We start from the raw sequence: 14835 nt of genomic DNA, 5'->3' as shown, positions 1-14835 counted from the left end.
TGTTGTGGATCACGGTGTTGATCCATATGTCAGTATCCAGGTGGCTTTCCTCCATGGCGGTTTCTCTCTTATTTCCTGCCATTAGAACTCGGGCGAGAAAGTCAGCAAGGTGAGCCTGGTAGACCTGGCGGGGAGCGAGAGAGTCTCGAAGACAGGAGCAGCGGGCGAGCGGCTGAAAGAAGGCAGCAACATTAACAAGTAAGGTGACTGGAGCGACTGGGGTGGCTTTGGGTCTGTTTGCTTGGAGTCTGGGGGACTCGTTGCCTGATGAGGATCCAGTGGTTCTAATGCAAGGTGGCTCAAAGTTTGTAGCTTTGGTAAGCCAGATGGACAAACGGCAGTCTGCCATCGTTCCAGTGTATGATATGTATTGAAGTAAAGTCATGTGGCATAGCCCAGCCACCCCCCTGCCAAGTGGTACAATGCCTGTGTGTATCATCATGTGGAGAGCTGGGCCCAGCTCAGGGGGGCTGTAGTAGTCCTCACTCTTATTGTCTCTGGGAACAGTAGATGTGGGCTCACAGTTAACAGGCCATCATGGCGGAAAGCCTGGGGACAGGAGTAGTCAGCCCCCTGGCTGTGGCAATGGGAGCTGGTTCTCTTCAGAATGGGTAGATCAGAAAGCAAAGAGTGGACCAGAGGCAGAACACTGCCATAAACTCCCCAGGAGTCCACCTCCTAAAGCTTCCACAACCTCCCAACACAGCACCACCGGTTGGGGACCAAATGTGCAATACATTCAAGCCCTCATAGGGGTTCAGCTCAGGATCTTTCAGGTTTTCTGGCACAATGTGTAGTCTGAATCTGTACCTCCAGGCTGAGTAGATGATGCCAACCCGCAGCTCACTAGAAAAACGCGTCCAATGCTTAACAGTGTGCTGGGATGTTAAGCTGGGATGCTGGTTGGGGCAGGTGTGTTCACTGTGTTCTTGACTCAGCATTTCCGACGGGGGATAGCTTTTTTTCTGGTTTGTTTTTGTTGTTGTTTGTTTTATTTTTGGTTTTTGGTTTGTTTTGTTTTGTTCTCCAAGATAAGATTTCTTTATATAACAGTTCTGGCTGTCCTGGAACTCTCTATATAGACCAGGCTGGCCTCAGACTCACAGAGATCCACCTGCCTCAGCTTCTGCTGGGATTAAAGGCATGGGCCACCACCACTACCTGGCCCAACTGAGGATAGCTTTATCTGGAGCTAGCCCCATTGTGAGTCAGGGAGGACCTGCAATACAATCTTGGGTAAACCTCAAACCACAGTGTTGTAGGGCAGATCGTGTCACAGAAAAGCCTGCCTTAGCGTCCTTTGTAAAGCTGATGCTATTTACGTATGAGTGGTATAGACGAGTCTAACGGTTACTGAGTAAATACCACCCTGGAGTCTCCGTGTGTGTGTGTGTGTGTGTGTGTGTGTGTGTGTGTGTGTGTGTGTGTGTGTGTGTGTGTTGCTTTGCAAAGTCTGAGAGAGAGCATAGTGGTGGGAGATGGGTTGGAGTTTTCTAGAGAAACAAGGAACCTAGGAAGGAAGGACTCTGTCTGCAGGTTCCTGATAGCTCCTGAATGCAAGAGGAAGTCTCTTTGCTTTCCAAATTGAGAGGGTACGGGTTTTTGTATCTAAAAGTATGTTCAAGGACCAGGCTGCCCAAGGTTCATCCTGCATCCACTACTTAATAGATGTGTGTCTCGTGGGCAAACAACTTAGCCAGTCTGCCCCATTTTCCTCATCTAAGAAGGGGAGGTTGAAGAGGAGCTGCTTCCTCAGATTGCCGAAAATGAAACGCTGTCATGTGTTCAGAACAATGCCTGGTGTGTGGTTTGTGCTGAATAAACACTAATTACGTCAGTATTGCTTTTCTAATTAGCATAATTGCTATCATTATTCCAAGTCCTACAGAAAATAGTTTATAGTTGTTACCTCTCTGTGTTGATTAGTTGTAATTTGAGGTCTTGTCTTGAACAGAAGGTGACAAGCGGAAATATATTCAGGAGCATGTTTGCGCAGCTTGACATTTTAACATCATATTGGCACAGAAAGTTAAAAGATATGTGAGGCATCACCCCCATTATCAGATGAAACAGCTGCACACGCTGGGGAAGTCTCTCCTTTTTAGGGGGTTCACCTCCCAGTCATCCTATCTGGGGCTCTGACAAGGAGGGGCTTTGTTATGTTCCATGACGAGGCATTGCAGGAGGCTGGGATGGACCTGCAGCTCTTCTTCCTAAGAGCCCAGAAAGGGGTGAGAAAACAGACAGGAGCAGGATGGTGTGTGTGTGTGTGTGTGTGTGTGTGTGTGTGTGTGTGTGTGTGTGTAGGTGACCCGGAAGGGTCCCCTGGAAGTTGAAATTATAGGCAGTTGTGAGCCACTGTGTGGGTGCTGGGAATCCAACCCCGCTCCTCTAATGGAGCAGCCGATGTCTTGACCCCTGAGCCCTCTCTTCAGTCCTCACCCACCCTCAGCACTGTAAGATGGAGTCTGTGTCTTCCTCTGGCTGATGAGCACCCCCAGAGACAGCAGTCAAGTAGCAAACCTGAGCTCACTGACCCCTAAGTGTGCTTCCTGGGGTTGACTGTGGGAAAGCTGTGTGTTGTTTGCCTAGAAGAGTCTGATTCTTAGGTTCTAGCGAGAATATGGGTGATGCTCCCTCAGATTTGGATACTAAGTTATTTAGAAATCCTGACTGGATCGCCCCAGGGCCGTGTGGTGACATAGTCTATATCCCCTAGCAAGTTTTGTAGAATGACCTATGGGTTCTGCTAGCATCCTGCTCTTCCTAACTGGCACACCAAGATCCCTGACGGATGGCGTGTGTAGGCCTTCCTGCTGCTGCGTGAGGTGGGACCTCTGTTTTCAGTGTTGTCTGTAGCTTTCCTTTTGTACAGGGCACAGAACTGGTCATTTTGTGTCTCTTGATGCAACAGGTAGTTTAAAGACTCATAAACTGATGTTCGGAAATCTTGTCAAATGAAAGTCCATCCAACATGAGTTATGCGTGGACTCTGCGCCATCCCTGCAGTGGGTGCTGGGAATGCAAAAGGACTTGACACACTGTGACAGTCAGAATAATACCAAATAGCTCCGCACTGTCAGTTCCCAAAGCTGTGGGTATGGTACAAGGCAAAGGGATTTGGCAGGTGTAATTAGGGTCGGGTCTTTGGGATGTAGAGATTATCCAGGCAGACCCTGTGTGTCAAAGGCTGCTTACAATGAAAGAGGGATGCAGGTGAGCCTGAGACCCAGCAAGGGGAACGAGAGACGTGACTTTGTCTCTGCTTGAAGATGGAGGAAGGAACCATGAGTGAGGAATGAGGGTGGCCTGTAGAAGGTAGGAGAAAATAGAGCATGGGGGCTCCCTGGAGCCTCCCCCAAGGAATGCAGACCCAGCAACACCTTGGCTTTAGTCCAGTGGTAGGCAGTCTGGGTTTCTGACCTCCAGAGCTGTAAGATTATAAAGCTGTGTGGATTTAAGGCATGACATCTACGGTAATATGTGACAACAGGATGGTGACCTTTGAGGGAGCCTCTGGGTCAGGAGAGAAAGAGCATCACCACCCTAGAAGCAGAAGGCACAGGACTTTTCTTGACTAGATCAAATCAAGATCACTCCGCCCTCATGATGTAGCCTCTAGACTATTGCTCTAGACTGTTTCTGCATCAACCGTCTTTATTTACTCACATCATGGATGTTTTCATATTTATTATAGAGACTGTCCAAGATCCCTCCAGGAGTCCTGTAGTGTATAATGTAACAAATACAAAATTCTGAAAGACTCTGAATTTCAAGACACACATGCACTCCAGGATCTCAGATGAGAGATACAAACTTGAACTTTGCAGACCCCATTTTAGCAAGTGTGTGATGATTAGGCACTGATTAGAACACAGGCTAAGTACGTTGCATCCCTGGCCTTGGGAGAAAGAGCGGGAATAGCTTTGGAGCTGATGTGTTGGTACATAGATTGCCATAGAAACATGTGAAGAACAGTGAGAAGCCAGCAGAGGTGAATGACAGTGGGGTGGGGGTGGGGGTCAAAATGGACTTCCCAGAGGAGACCCTGCAATTTCCTGGTTATCCAGACCAGCTCTGTGGCCTTCTCTCAGTTTCCTGTCCTGTAAAACGTGACTGAGGAAGCTGTCAGACATGCATACTTACTGTGAACACTCAGCCAGCGGTTTTTCGTAAGGTGCTTAGTACAATGGCTGGCACACAGGAAGCTGAGCGTGTGCTAACAATGTTTAATAAGATGAAACTGTTCATAGTCCCACAAATGGCTTTCTAAGCCTGATGATCAGTGACCAGCCGGATGCTAAAGCTAAAGAAATCGCTGATGTGCTTCCTAAATGCACTCTCAGCCTCCCGGCCGAGCTTCTTCATACACAGCATTAATAATCCTCTTAAGCGGGCCTGTCAGCAGCTTCACGGGGACTTCAGTGTCTAACGGGCTGCAGATTCAGGGGCTTCACATCTCCCAAAGCTCTTAAGTGCTTTAAAGTTTGAAGAATCAAGGCACCAAAGGCAGCATGTGCCTGCCCTGCCCAGGAATGAGCGGGATGTAGTTCATCTGTAAACATTATTCCCAGGGATCCAGGGTGAGAAGTTGTTCATCAGAATGCCAGCCTGCAACTCCACCTGTCTGAGAGAGTGGGATGGAGAAGCCATTTCCCCACAACTGGACTCGGGCTGCCTCAGTTTCTCTACAAACTGATTTAGTGCATGGAGCACCCTTCCTAAGGCCCCTAGACTCCATCCATGGTTGCCTCACCTTCTTTCAGCCTTGGCCACTCCCTAGAAGACAGTAGTAGCCACTTTAGGCATACTGTTCCTAGTCTGGTCTCCATCTCTTCTGTTGTGGTAAAGTCACCCTAGTCACTCAGGAGGCTAGGGTAGGAAGACACAAGTTCAAGGCTTGTGTGGACTACAGAGTAAGTTCAGAGCTAGCCTGGACAACTCGGGGAGACCCGGTCTTAGAAGAAAATGAGAAAGAAGGCTCACCATATGCAAGGCCCCCAGTTCTGACAAAATAATTAATAATGATAATAATAATAATAATAAGTGTCTATTAGGATTTCCAAAATTGGGTTCCACTCAAGAGATACTCAAATATATTACTTGCATAATTAGGTCATACAACTTTTTATGACTTACAAGCTTAATAACAGTCTTTTCATTTTCCCCTCTTGGATACTTTTCCTGGTTTGTGTTTGTTTTGTTATGGAAGAACTTGAGCCACAAGCTGGCTGCCCAGGAGTTTGAGCCTTTTCCTGACTGCCTGTCCTCTTAATGACTTAATGACTCCTCAGAATGACTGTTGTATAGTTGTTGTTATTTGTTTTTTTTTTTCTCTTTTGGGAGCCCCCCACCCAGTTCCCAAATAAATCACTCATGGAAGCTTATTCTTACTTTTTTTTTTTTTTGGTTTTCTGAGACAGGGTTTCTCCATGTAGTTTTGGTACCTGTCCTGGATCTCACTCTGTAGACCAGGCTGGCCTTGAACTCACAGAGATCCACCTGGCTCTGCCTCCCAAGTGCTTATTCTTACTTATAAATGCCCAGCCTTAGCTTGGCTTGTTTCTAGCCAGCTTTTTTTTTCCTTTTTTATTAAAAAAATTTCTATTCATTTTACATACCAACCACAGATCCCTTCCCCTCCCTCCTCCCAACCCCCAGCTTTTCCTCCCATCCCACCCCCATTCTCACCTCCTCCAAGGCAAGGCCTCCCATGGAAAGTCAGCAGAACCTGATACACTCAGCTGAGGCAGGTCCAAGACCCTCCCCTTGGACCAAGGCTGTGTAAGGTGTCCCACCATAGACAGTGGGCTCCAAAAAGCCCACTCATGCCCTAGGGATTAATCCTGATCCCACTGCCAGGGGGGGCCCTTAAGCAGTTCAAGCTACATAACTGTCTTTCCTATGCAGTGGGCCTAGTCCAGTCCCATGGATGCTCCACAGCTGTTGGTCCACAATTCATGAGTTCCCACTAGTTTGGTTTGGTTGTCTCTGTACGTTTCCCCATCATGGTCTTGATGCCCCTTACTCATAGAATCCCTCTTCTCTCTCTTCACCTGGACTCCTGGAGCTCAGCCTGGTGCTTTAGCCAGCTTTTCTTAACTTTAATTATCCCTTATACTTTTTTCCTCTGGCCTTTTTCCTTTTCTTACTTCTGTAATCTTACTTTTACTCTGTGGCTGGCTGTGTAGCTGGGTGGCTGGCCCCTGGAGTCCTCCTCCTTCTCTGGCTACTTCGGCTTCCCTCCCAGATTTCTCCTTTTTATACCCTCTGCCTGCCAGCCCTGCCTGTCCTTTCTCCTGCCTCACTATTGGGCGTTCAGCTCTTCATTAGACCATCAGGTGTTTTAGACAGGCACAGTAACACAGCTTCACAGAGTTAACAAATGCAACAGAAACAAAAGTAACATACCTGAAAATAATATTCTACTACACATAGTCCATGTTGAGTTCCTTGACTGATTCCCATGTCGTCTTAAAGGATTGGCTTCGTGATGGCTCTCATTTGGTCACTATCAACTTCAAAGTGGACAGTGTGAGTGGAACCTGGCATCAGAGAAGGTGTGAGTGGCCACCTCTTCTCTCATTCCTCTGGGCTTCCCACTCACAGGCAGATTCTTGGGATAACTGTTCAACTTCTAGAGGGTTCTTCATCTTCAAGGCCCTTGTTTCCTTTGCAAAGCTTTTGAAAACTTTCTTTTTATTTATTCTTCGTGTCTTTGGCATCATGCATCTCAATCCCATTCATCTCCCTGTCCTTCGTATCCACCCTCTGCCCTTGCAACTCCCCCCCCCCAGTAAAATAAAATGTAAGAGAAAAAAAGGAAAAATCTCCTTATGGAAGCTGTGGTGTGACTCACAGTGAGTCATCTTTGTAAAAGTTTCGACCTACCATTGCACTTAGCTCCTTAGCAGTTCCTGGGCCAGATGCTCTGTTGATGCTGCGTGCTGTCTCTACCGCCGTTCCACTCACTTTGAGCTTGTATAAGAAAATCCTCCAATTTGCTTTTTGTCTAACACCATTTCCAAAGTATAAAATAGGTATAAAATTAATAGCAAGAAATAAGTAATCAGAGAAGAAGAAATACCCATTAAAATGATGAATAACATAAATCCATTCCCTAAGAATGTATTCCATATCAAACACCAGATTTCAACAATGCAGAAATCTACTTGCTAGGGACAAATTCCAGTGATTAAAGTTTTAAGGTATAGCAAGAAGAAAAAAATGAAATCACAACTCAGAGTCTTCCCTTCATCCATTATATTTACTGCAGCAACCTTTATTCTGCTTTTGGTCCAAAACCCATAGACAGGGCTTCTCTATGTAGCTTTGCGCCTTTCCTGGAACCCACTTGGTAGCCCAGGCTGGCCTCGAACTCACAGAGATCTGCCTGCCTCTGCCTCCCAAGTGCTGGGATTAAAGGCGTGCGCCACCACCAACCGGCTCCCAAAAACCTTTTTTTTTTTTTTTAATTTATGCGTCTCTGTCTGTGTCTGTGCATGGTCCTGTGCGTGCAGTTGCCCACAGAGGCCAGGAGAGGGCTTGGTTGTGAGTCTAGGCTGGTGGTGCTGGGGATCTGGTGGTGCTGGGGATTCTTTGCAGGAGCAGCAAGTGCTTAACCATCACGTGGTCTCTGGAGCCCCTATTTGTTTCCTTTTGGACCCCAGCCTCTCCATTATTATACATTAGGTGGGTTTTTAATTTTTCCTCCTGTAAGTAGCAAGGTTTGAGGGGAGACTGTGGGTGGAACTCAAGAAGAACAAACAGCTCATGAGGCCCTCATTCATCCCCTAGTGCCACCAAAAACTCAATGGAAACAAAGCCAGGGCTGTTTATACATGCTGTCCCAACCTAAGGTTCCTCCTTCCTCTGCAGCCAGCCCCTCCCACTTCCCCATCCTGCTCAAGAGCTGGTAAAGAGATCTAAAGATTAGGTGTTTCCTGAGCAAAGACTAGGAGACAGGTAGAATTCAAAAGAGCTCTAGAATAAGTGTTCAACCTCTGACATTGAGGAGCAACTGTTGCCCCTTACCCCGTCCCCAGCGCTGCCTTTGGCTGCCAGCTTGAGACAGTGCTCGTTCAAACCAGCACATGAGTTAAACACCAAAGCATTGCCCGCGTTTCTCAGAAAGCAGCTTGTATCAGATCACCAGGAAAGCTCATCAAATGCAGTGGTTAAGTCCTGCTGGAGTCCACCCTCCGGCAGCTTGTGGTGGGCCCTGAGAGTCTGCATTTCTGACAAGTTCCCAAAGATGGTGATGGTTGAGGTCTCAGGAGTGCTAATGATGAGCCTAGACAGCTGACTGTGGATATCCTTGGGTATTGTCAACTGCAAGGAGTCGTGTGTGTGTGTGTGTGTGTGTGTGTGTGTGTGTGTGTGTGTGTGTGAGAGAGAGAGAGAGAGAGAGAGAGAGAGAGAGAGAGAGACAGACAGACAGACAGACAGACAGACAGACAGACAGACAGACAGACAGAGACAGACAAAGAGAGAGAGAGACCCTGAGAGATGGTTGTCTGGTTTAGTAGTAGTTCTGAGAGGCTTCTGCCATTGTCTTAAGAGTCCTTGAGTATTATGCATGTGCCTCTGAGTGGCCAAGTCTGAAAGCGAAGCCTGGCGCTGTGCTCTGCTTACACAAGTCTCCGCCTTTGTGAAACTATGTAAAGCCTACACTGAATCCTGTCACCAGCTTTAAACACTTAAGTTACGGGGAGGGGTGGGGGAGGGTCCTGCAAGGTGCAAAAGCAGAGGCCAGAATGGTCTAAATTTGACCTGAAGATTAAGTAACCCAGACTTCAATATTTGGAGTGAATTAGTACTTTCTAGTATGATTTTATAATTGCATGTTTTATAAATGCATGTACATTTTATAAATTCTGCAATTAAGCATAATATTGTCTTATAAAAATTCTAATTCATTATTTTAGGTTAATGGGTTACTTTTTTTCATTGTTCTTGGCTTCAGGGAAAATTATTGGAGACATAATGGACTGTCGACTGTTTGCATATTTTATTCTCATTTTCTAGAAAGATGGTTATTTTATGAAAACAAACATCCCGCAAAGCTTAATTTCATTCCTCTTGTGGCAGATCGCTTACAACGCTGGGGTTGGTTATATCGTCACTCGCTGACCAGGCTGCTGGAAAAGGCAAAAACAAATTTGTGCCTTACCGAGATTCGGTCCTCACCTGGCTTCTTAAGGTAATTTGTGGACCTGGGATTCGTTTTTATCGAAACCTTGCTGTTCCTGATGTGAAAGAAGTGTGCAAGCTACCGAAGCACACACATTGCTGCCGTCCTAATTCTTCCTGGTGCACAAAGAACACAGTTTTGTAGGGAGTATGGGGATGGCTAAGCAGGTAAGATCGTTTGCTTGAGTACACATGAGTACCTGAGTTCAGATCCCCAGCACCCATGTGAAAAGTTGAGTGTGGAGATGGGTGGAGCTTGTTGACCAACCAGCCTAGCTTAAACAGCTGGCTTCCAGTTCAGTGAGAGACAAGTAAGAGTGACAGAGAAAGACAGCTGACATCTTCCTCTTTCCTCTTCGTGTACCTGCCCACGCACACGCACTTGTACACTCATGTGCCACACAACATCATACATATACAAATTAACTCTACTTAATATTTTTATTCTGTCACAATGTCCTTTGTCAGATACTATTTATTGATACAAATATAGACAGACCACGTTTCTCTTTTTATAGAATTACGTGCAATGTATTAACACATCTTCACCTTGCATTCTTTTTTCCACGAACAACCAAGTCACATGTGGATATTTCCTCTTTTGTCACGTCTGTCATGAAGTGGTCTTCAACAAGGTGCCATCTGAAATTCTTTACAGGACAATTTAGGAGGGAACAGCCAGACCTCTATGATCGCCACCATCAGCCCAGCCGCAGACAACTACGAGGAGACACTGTCCACACTGAGATATGCAGATCGAGCCAAGAGGATCGTGAACCACGCTGTAGTGAATGAGGACCCCAATGCCAAAGTCATCCGAGAGCTGCGAGAGGAGGTGGAGAAGCTGAAAGAGCAGCTCTCGCAGGCTGAGGTAACATCAGTCTGCCGTGCCCTGTTCCTGAAGTCCCTTGACTTGGGTGTCTGACGGGTGAGGACACACCGGCTTACAGCCCTAGGTTATATGTGTGACTCAGCCTTTCAGTGTGTGCTGGCGTCTGCTCCGGGGTAAGGAGCATTGTGAAGAACGTGACTAATACGGACTCATGCCCTAGCAGTTGGCTGACAAGGAGGGAAGTGAGGTCATTCCTGTCACTACCTAATTGTTTGCTTCGGTCTGTCACTTGGCCCTTGAACTTCCAATGGGACATCCTAAGAACAGTGTGTGTGTTTTTAATGAACACTGTAGACAGTTTCCATGGGGCTTTTGTAGATGCTGGGTATCCTTTCCTCGTTCTTGGAGATCGGGTCTTGTTGATGGACGGGTTCCTAATTGATTACTGTAGCTACAGGATATTTAGGGATGACATTATTGATTTCTGTCTTGCTGACAAACAAATCTGCTTAATCTTTTTCCTACTTTGATATTTCAGAGATAAACTTTAGCATTTTTTTTCAGTCTTTAAATCAAACACCCATTAGCTATTATTGCTTTTTCTTTAAAGAGGAACAACCATGTCCTCTTCCATTTACTTTGATTAGTGGAATTCCAAGGCCCACGCTGACAGTGCATGACTTAATTGCTTCGGAAAGACTATTAATACTTGCCGAGGAAGAACATAAGGATGCTGAGATGTCGCCCATAACTATATAGCACATGCCTACAAATGCATACCAAATGTGCAGGGTCTTGTGTTCAAACTCCAATGCCCTAAACAAGAATACCATTATATATGTATGTATGTACTGTACATAATGCTAGAAAGATTGTGAAAGCTGATGTCTCTGATTTCATTTTTAAAGGCCATGAAGGCCCCTGAGCTGAAGGAGAAGCTTGAAGAGTCTGAAAAGCTGATAAAGGAGCTAACAGTGACATGGGAAGAGAAGCTGAGGAAGACGGAAGAGATCGCACAGGTGGGCTGATGAGTTATCCTAAGACATCAAGGTCTCCTTCCACCAGGTGTCCTAGACGGACACCTGCCTCGTCCAGAACCCTCCCAGGCCTCGTTCTCTCTGCTGAGCTCATTGGAAAGCAAGCTTTGAGTCTCTCTCCAGTCTGCATATGGTCCCATGCTGCTGGAATACTCCATTGAATAACCAAGGCTTGGTGGGGGGGGGTGTCTTTCCCACTTTCTGTTTCTCATAGGAACAAAGGTCCACACTGGGATTCGGTGGGGTTTTTTTCAGATCACTTGGCAAAGTATGGTATTGAAAACTCTGATTGTCAGGAAGTTTTTTTTTCTTTTATTATTTTTATTATGTACACAGTGTTCTGCCTGCATGTTTGGTGAATGCCAGAAGAGGGCACCATATTTCATTATAGATGATTGTAAGCCACCATGTGGTTGCTGAGAGTTGAACTCAGGACCTCTGGAAGAGCAGCCAGTGCTCTTAACCTCTGAGCCATCTCTCTAGCACCAGGAAGTTTTAAGACATACAAGACAATAGTTTTCTACCATTTGATTCCTTATTAGAAGATTCTGTATGAGCGATTAGTGAAATGGACTATGCGACGGGGGTAATACAGCAGGGGTGTGTGTTCGGGATCCCTCCACAGTGCATTTCATGAGCATTTGACTTCTGTTGACACTGTCACAAGCTACCACTTGTCTACTCTCACAAGAAGATAAGCTTTCATGAGAGGAGGACTTTTGTTTTATTAGCTGTTATGTTCCCAGCCACAGATCAGTACCCACCACATTCCAGACTATTGCATAAGTCTTACGTGGACAGGTGGACTCAAGGCCCGTCATTACACGGTCTCTACCTGTTCTTCCAACTCCATCTCCTATGGCTTTCCCCATTTGCTTGGAGTTCTTGTCTCCTGAAACCATCCTCTGTGCCCAGAATCTGACTGTGCTTTCCTGTGACCACTGCTCAAACAACTGATCTTGCTTCTTGCTATGGAACTTCATCTAATGCTCCAAGAATTATCTCACACATATTCTGAGCCCATCCTGTTCTCTAAACTTTTCCATCATGATGCCTCTCCTCGGAAACCACGCAGCACTTCATAGCCCTCCACGGCGCACTGCTATTCTTTTGCATTCTAGTTATGTGGGCTTGTCCTCTTCTCCAGATTTTTAGTTTGAGAATTGATACTGTGTGTGATTCACCCTTGGTGCCCTGTGACATTGTCGTGTCCTACACTATGGGCACTTAGCGAACTTAGTTAAGCTGAGTAGAATGTGTCATCCCTTGGCATTGTCCCCAGGAACAGTGACTTATTCTTTCCATGGATACATCTTGTGAATAGAACAACAAATGGTCTCTGCTTTTGTCTGTTTCTGTGACCAGGAGAGACAGCGGCAGCTGGAGAGCATGGGGATCTCCCTGGAGACCTCCGGGATCAAGGTGGGGGATGACAAGTGCTACCTCGTCAACCTGAACGCAGACCCCGCCCTCAACGAGCTTCTGGTTTACTATTTAAAGGTGAGAAGGTGTGTGTCTGAGCAGCAGACCACTGTGATCCTGCAGCCTCCCCACAGAACCTGGATGCCTGGTTTCATGAGTTTTCTTTCTGTATCCAGCTTTTCCCTGGGTAGAAGTAAGACCATGGATGGTGCAGTCCCTCACCCTGATGACAAGAAACAACTTTTGTTTTGCCTGATGCCCTTGAGTACAGGCTGCAGAGAGACATAAATGGACAGCTTGGGGTACACCTGTTGTACCCCAAGTGTAAGGTGGCAGAGTTCCGAGGTGTCAGGGATCCAAAAGGCCATGGAGATTCTTCATTGTAACTCTAAGGAGGTCTCAAATCCCACACAAGCCTAGAGAGACTCTAGGCTGGATTCAAGAGCAAAGCTCTTCCAAGTCTGTCTCAGTTCTGACTCCATTATCAGGAAAGGACCTTTGTGCTATGCTTCTTCACATATGGGCTTGTAGCATTGGCACTGTGACCTCAGTGTGCACTGACCATGCTGGGCACATCTCTGCAGTGGGTTTCCAAACTTCCTGGCGTTAGATCCCGTGTACATTCTTTAAGAGTATCAAGAACTCCAGTGCACTTTTGTGTGCCTAGGTTGCAGCCATCTGTATGTAGGGCATTAAGACTGGGGTGCTGGAACACGAACACACAGCTGTCAGCTCTCAGAGCTCCTCGCCACTGACCAGGCACCTGCAAAGGCCCTGCCATTCATGCATGATAAAATGAGAAAGCAGGGAGAAGTAACGTTTGGTGTTTTTCCTAAGTACTTCTGACCTCGTGGGTCTCCTGAAATGCCAGATGTCAAGGGTTCTTTGGCTACATAGGTAGAACTAACTACTGGGCAATTTTATTAAGCAAGAAATGGGACATCAGAGCCAGGTGTGGTAGCCCATACCTATAATCTCAATATTTGGGAAGTGTAGGCAGAAGGATTGGGGGTTCAGGATGATACTCTACTACTTAGCAAGTTCAAGGCCACCCTAGGCTATGTGGGACCCTATCTCAAAGGGGGAGAGAGGGGGGCGGATATTTGAAATAGGACACTTGATTTCATTGGTAGAGGATGCCCCAACTGACAATTGACCATCAAACTATGTTTAATTAGATCATACACAGAGAGAGTTTGTATGTTATGGTAGTTTATTTATGTGCCAAAAGAGGGCATTGGATCCCATTATAGATGGTTGTGAGCTACCATGTGGTTGTTGGGAATTGAATTTAGAACCTCTGGAAGAGCAGCCAGTGCTCTTAGCAGCTGAGCCATCTCTCCAGCCCTCTGGTATAGTAGTTGAATATTGAAATAATGGTCAAGGATTGGGTACCTGGAGTCTTTTTACATTTGTTTGATTTGTTTTTATTTATGTGTGTGCCTGCTTATCTGCATGTGTATAACATGCATGCAGTGCCCATAGAGGCCAGAAGAGGATATCAGATTCCCTGGAACTGGAGTTACAGGCAGTTGTAAGCCACCATATGGGTTCTGGGAACCCAACCCACATCTTCAAGAATGGCAAGTGCTTTTACTGCTGAGCCATCTCTCCAGCCCTGGACCTGGGTACTTTAAGGCAGCTTACATATACTGTACATTGTAGCAGGCAAACCTGCCAGTGTGCAGGAGTTACCCTCTTTGGAAGGCTAAATAAGCACCTCGTTAAGGATTTGGATCCCTGGGGGTATATAATATGCAATGGAGAATAAACTAGAATTGAAGCAGGGAGCCTTAGTCTCCTAAGATCTTTTTCCTTCCTTTTGCAGAGGTAAAAACATGGTACAGCTAGCCCTTGATCTACTGAGACTCCATGAGCCAACTTAGGATCTGTTATTTAGGGAGAGGGAATTGTTTCTGAGCTGGGGGCCTGTAAACTCGGGGTCCTGTGTGTGGTAGGCAAGCACTATGCTACAGAGCTGAGTCCCTAACCACAGCCATCTTAATTTGAAAGACCAAGTGTTACATTTCCCCCATTGCAGACAGAAGTAATGCCGTAGTGATTAAATACTTTGTAGAGCAATGTAGAAAGCTGCTCTGTGAATGAGCAGGGATGTGCAGTAATTGAGTCTCCAAAGAGTTTCTAAGATTCAAGATACTTAAAACTACATGAGTCTGTACATCATATAACCACAGCCTTCACCACTCTATGGAACCACTCTATGGAATGTTGATGTTAGAAATGTGTGTGTGTGTGTGTGTGTGTGTGTGTGTGTGTGTGTGTGCGCGCGTGCACGCACCTGTTGTGTTTGTATACACACGTACATGCACATATACATAGAGGTCCAAGATT

The 14835-nt window shown here is 46.2% G+C and overlaps 1 protein-coding gene across 8 annotated transcripts in view; it reads left to right on the top strand.

Moving 5' to 3' along the window:
• Window positions 1-14835, top strand: part of Kif13a (kinesin family member 13A) — a 191285-nt gene that overhangs the window by 113597 nt on the left and 62853 nt on the right. For all 8 annotated transcript variants that reach the window (XM_042278418.2, XM_015991218.3, XM_015991214.3 and 5 more), the window contains 5 exons: window positions 86-198; window positions 9091-9202; window positions 9851-10063; window positions 10933-11043; window positions 12427-12561. In XM_042278418.2, the coding sequence (XP_042134352.1) occupies window positions 86-198; window positions 9091-9202; window positions 9851-10063; window positions 10933-11043; window positions 12427-12561 (684 nt within the window). The remainder of the gene's footprint in view (window positions 1-85; window positions 199-9090; window positions 9203-9850; window positions 10064-10932; window positions 11044-12426; window positions 12562-14835) is intronic.

Source organism: Peromyscus maniculatus, chromosome 5 (genome assembly GCF_049852395.1).
Source record: "Peromyscus maniculatus bairdii isolate BWxNUB_F1_BW_parent chromosome 5, HU_Pman_BW_mat_3.1, whole genome shotgun sequence".
Taxonomy (NCBI): domain Eukaryota; kingdom Metazoa; phylum Chordata; class Mammalia; order Rodentia; family Cricetidae; genus Peromyscus; species Peromyscus maniculatus.
The sequence above is the reverse complement of the archived record's forward strand: the minus strand, read 5'-3'. Positions and strand labels throughout refer to the sequence as shown.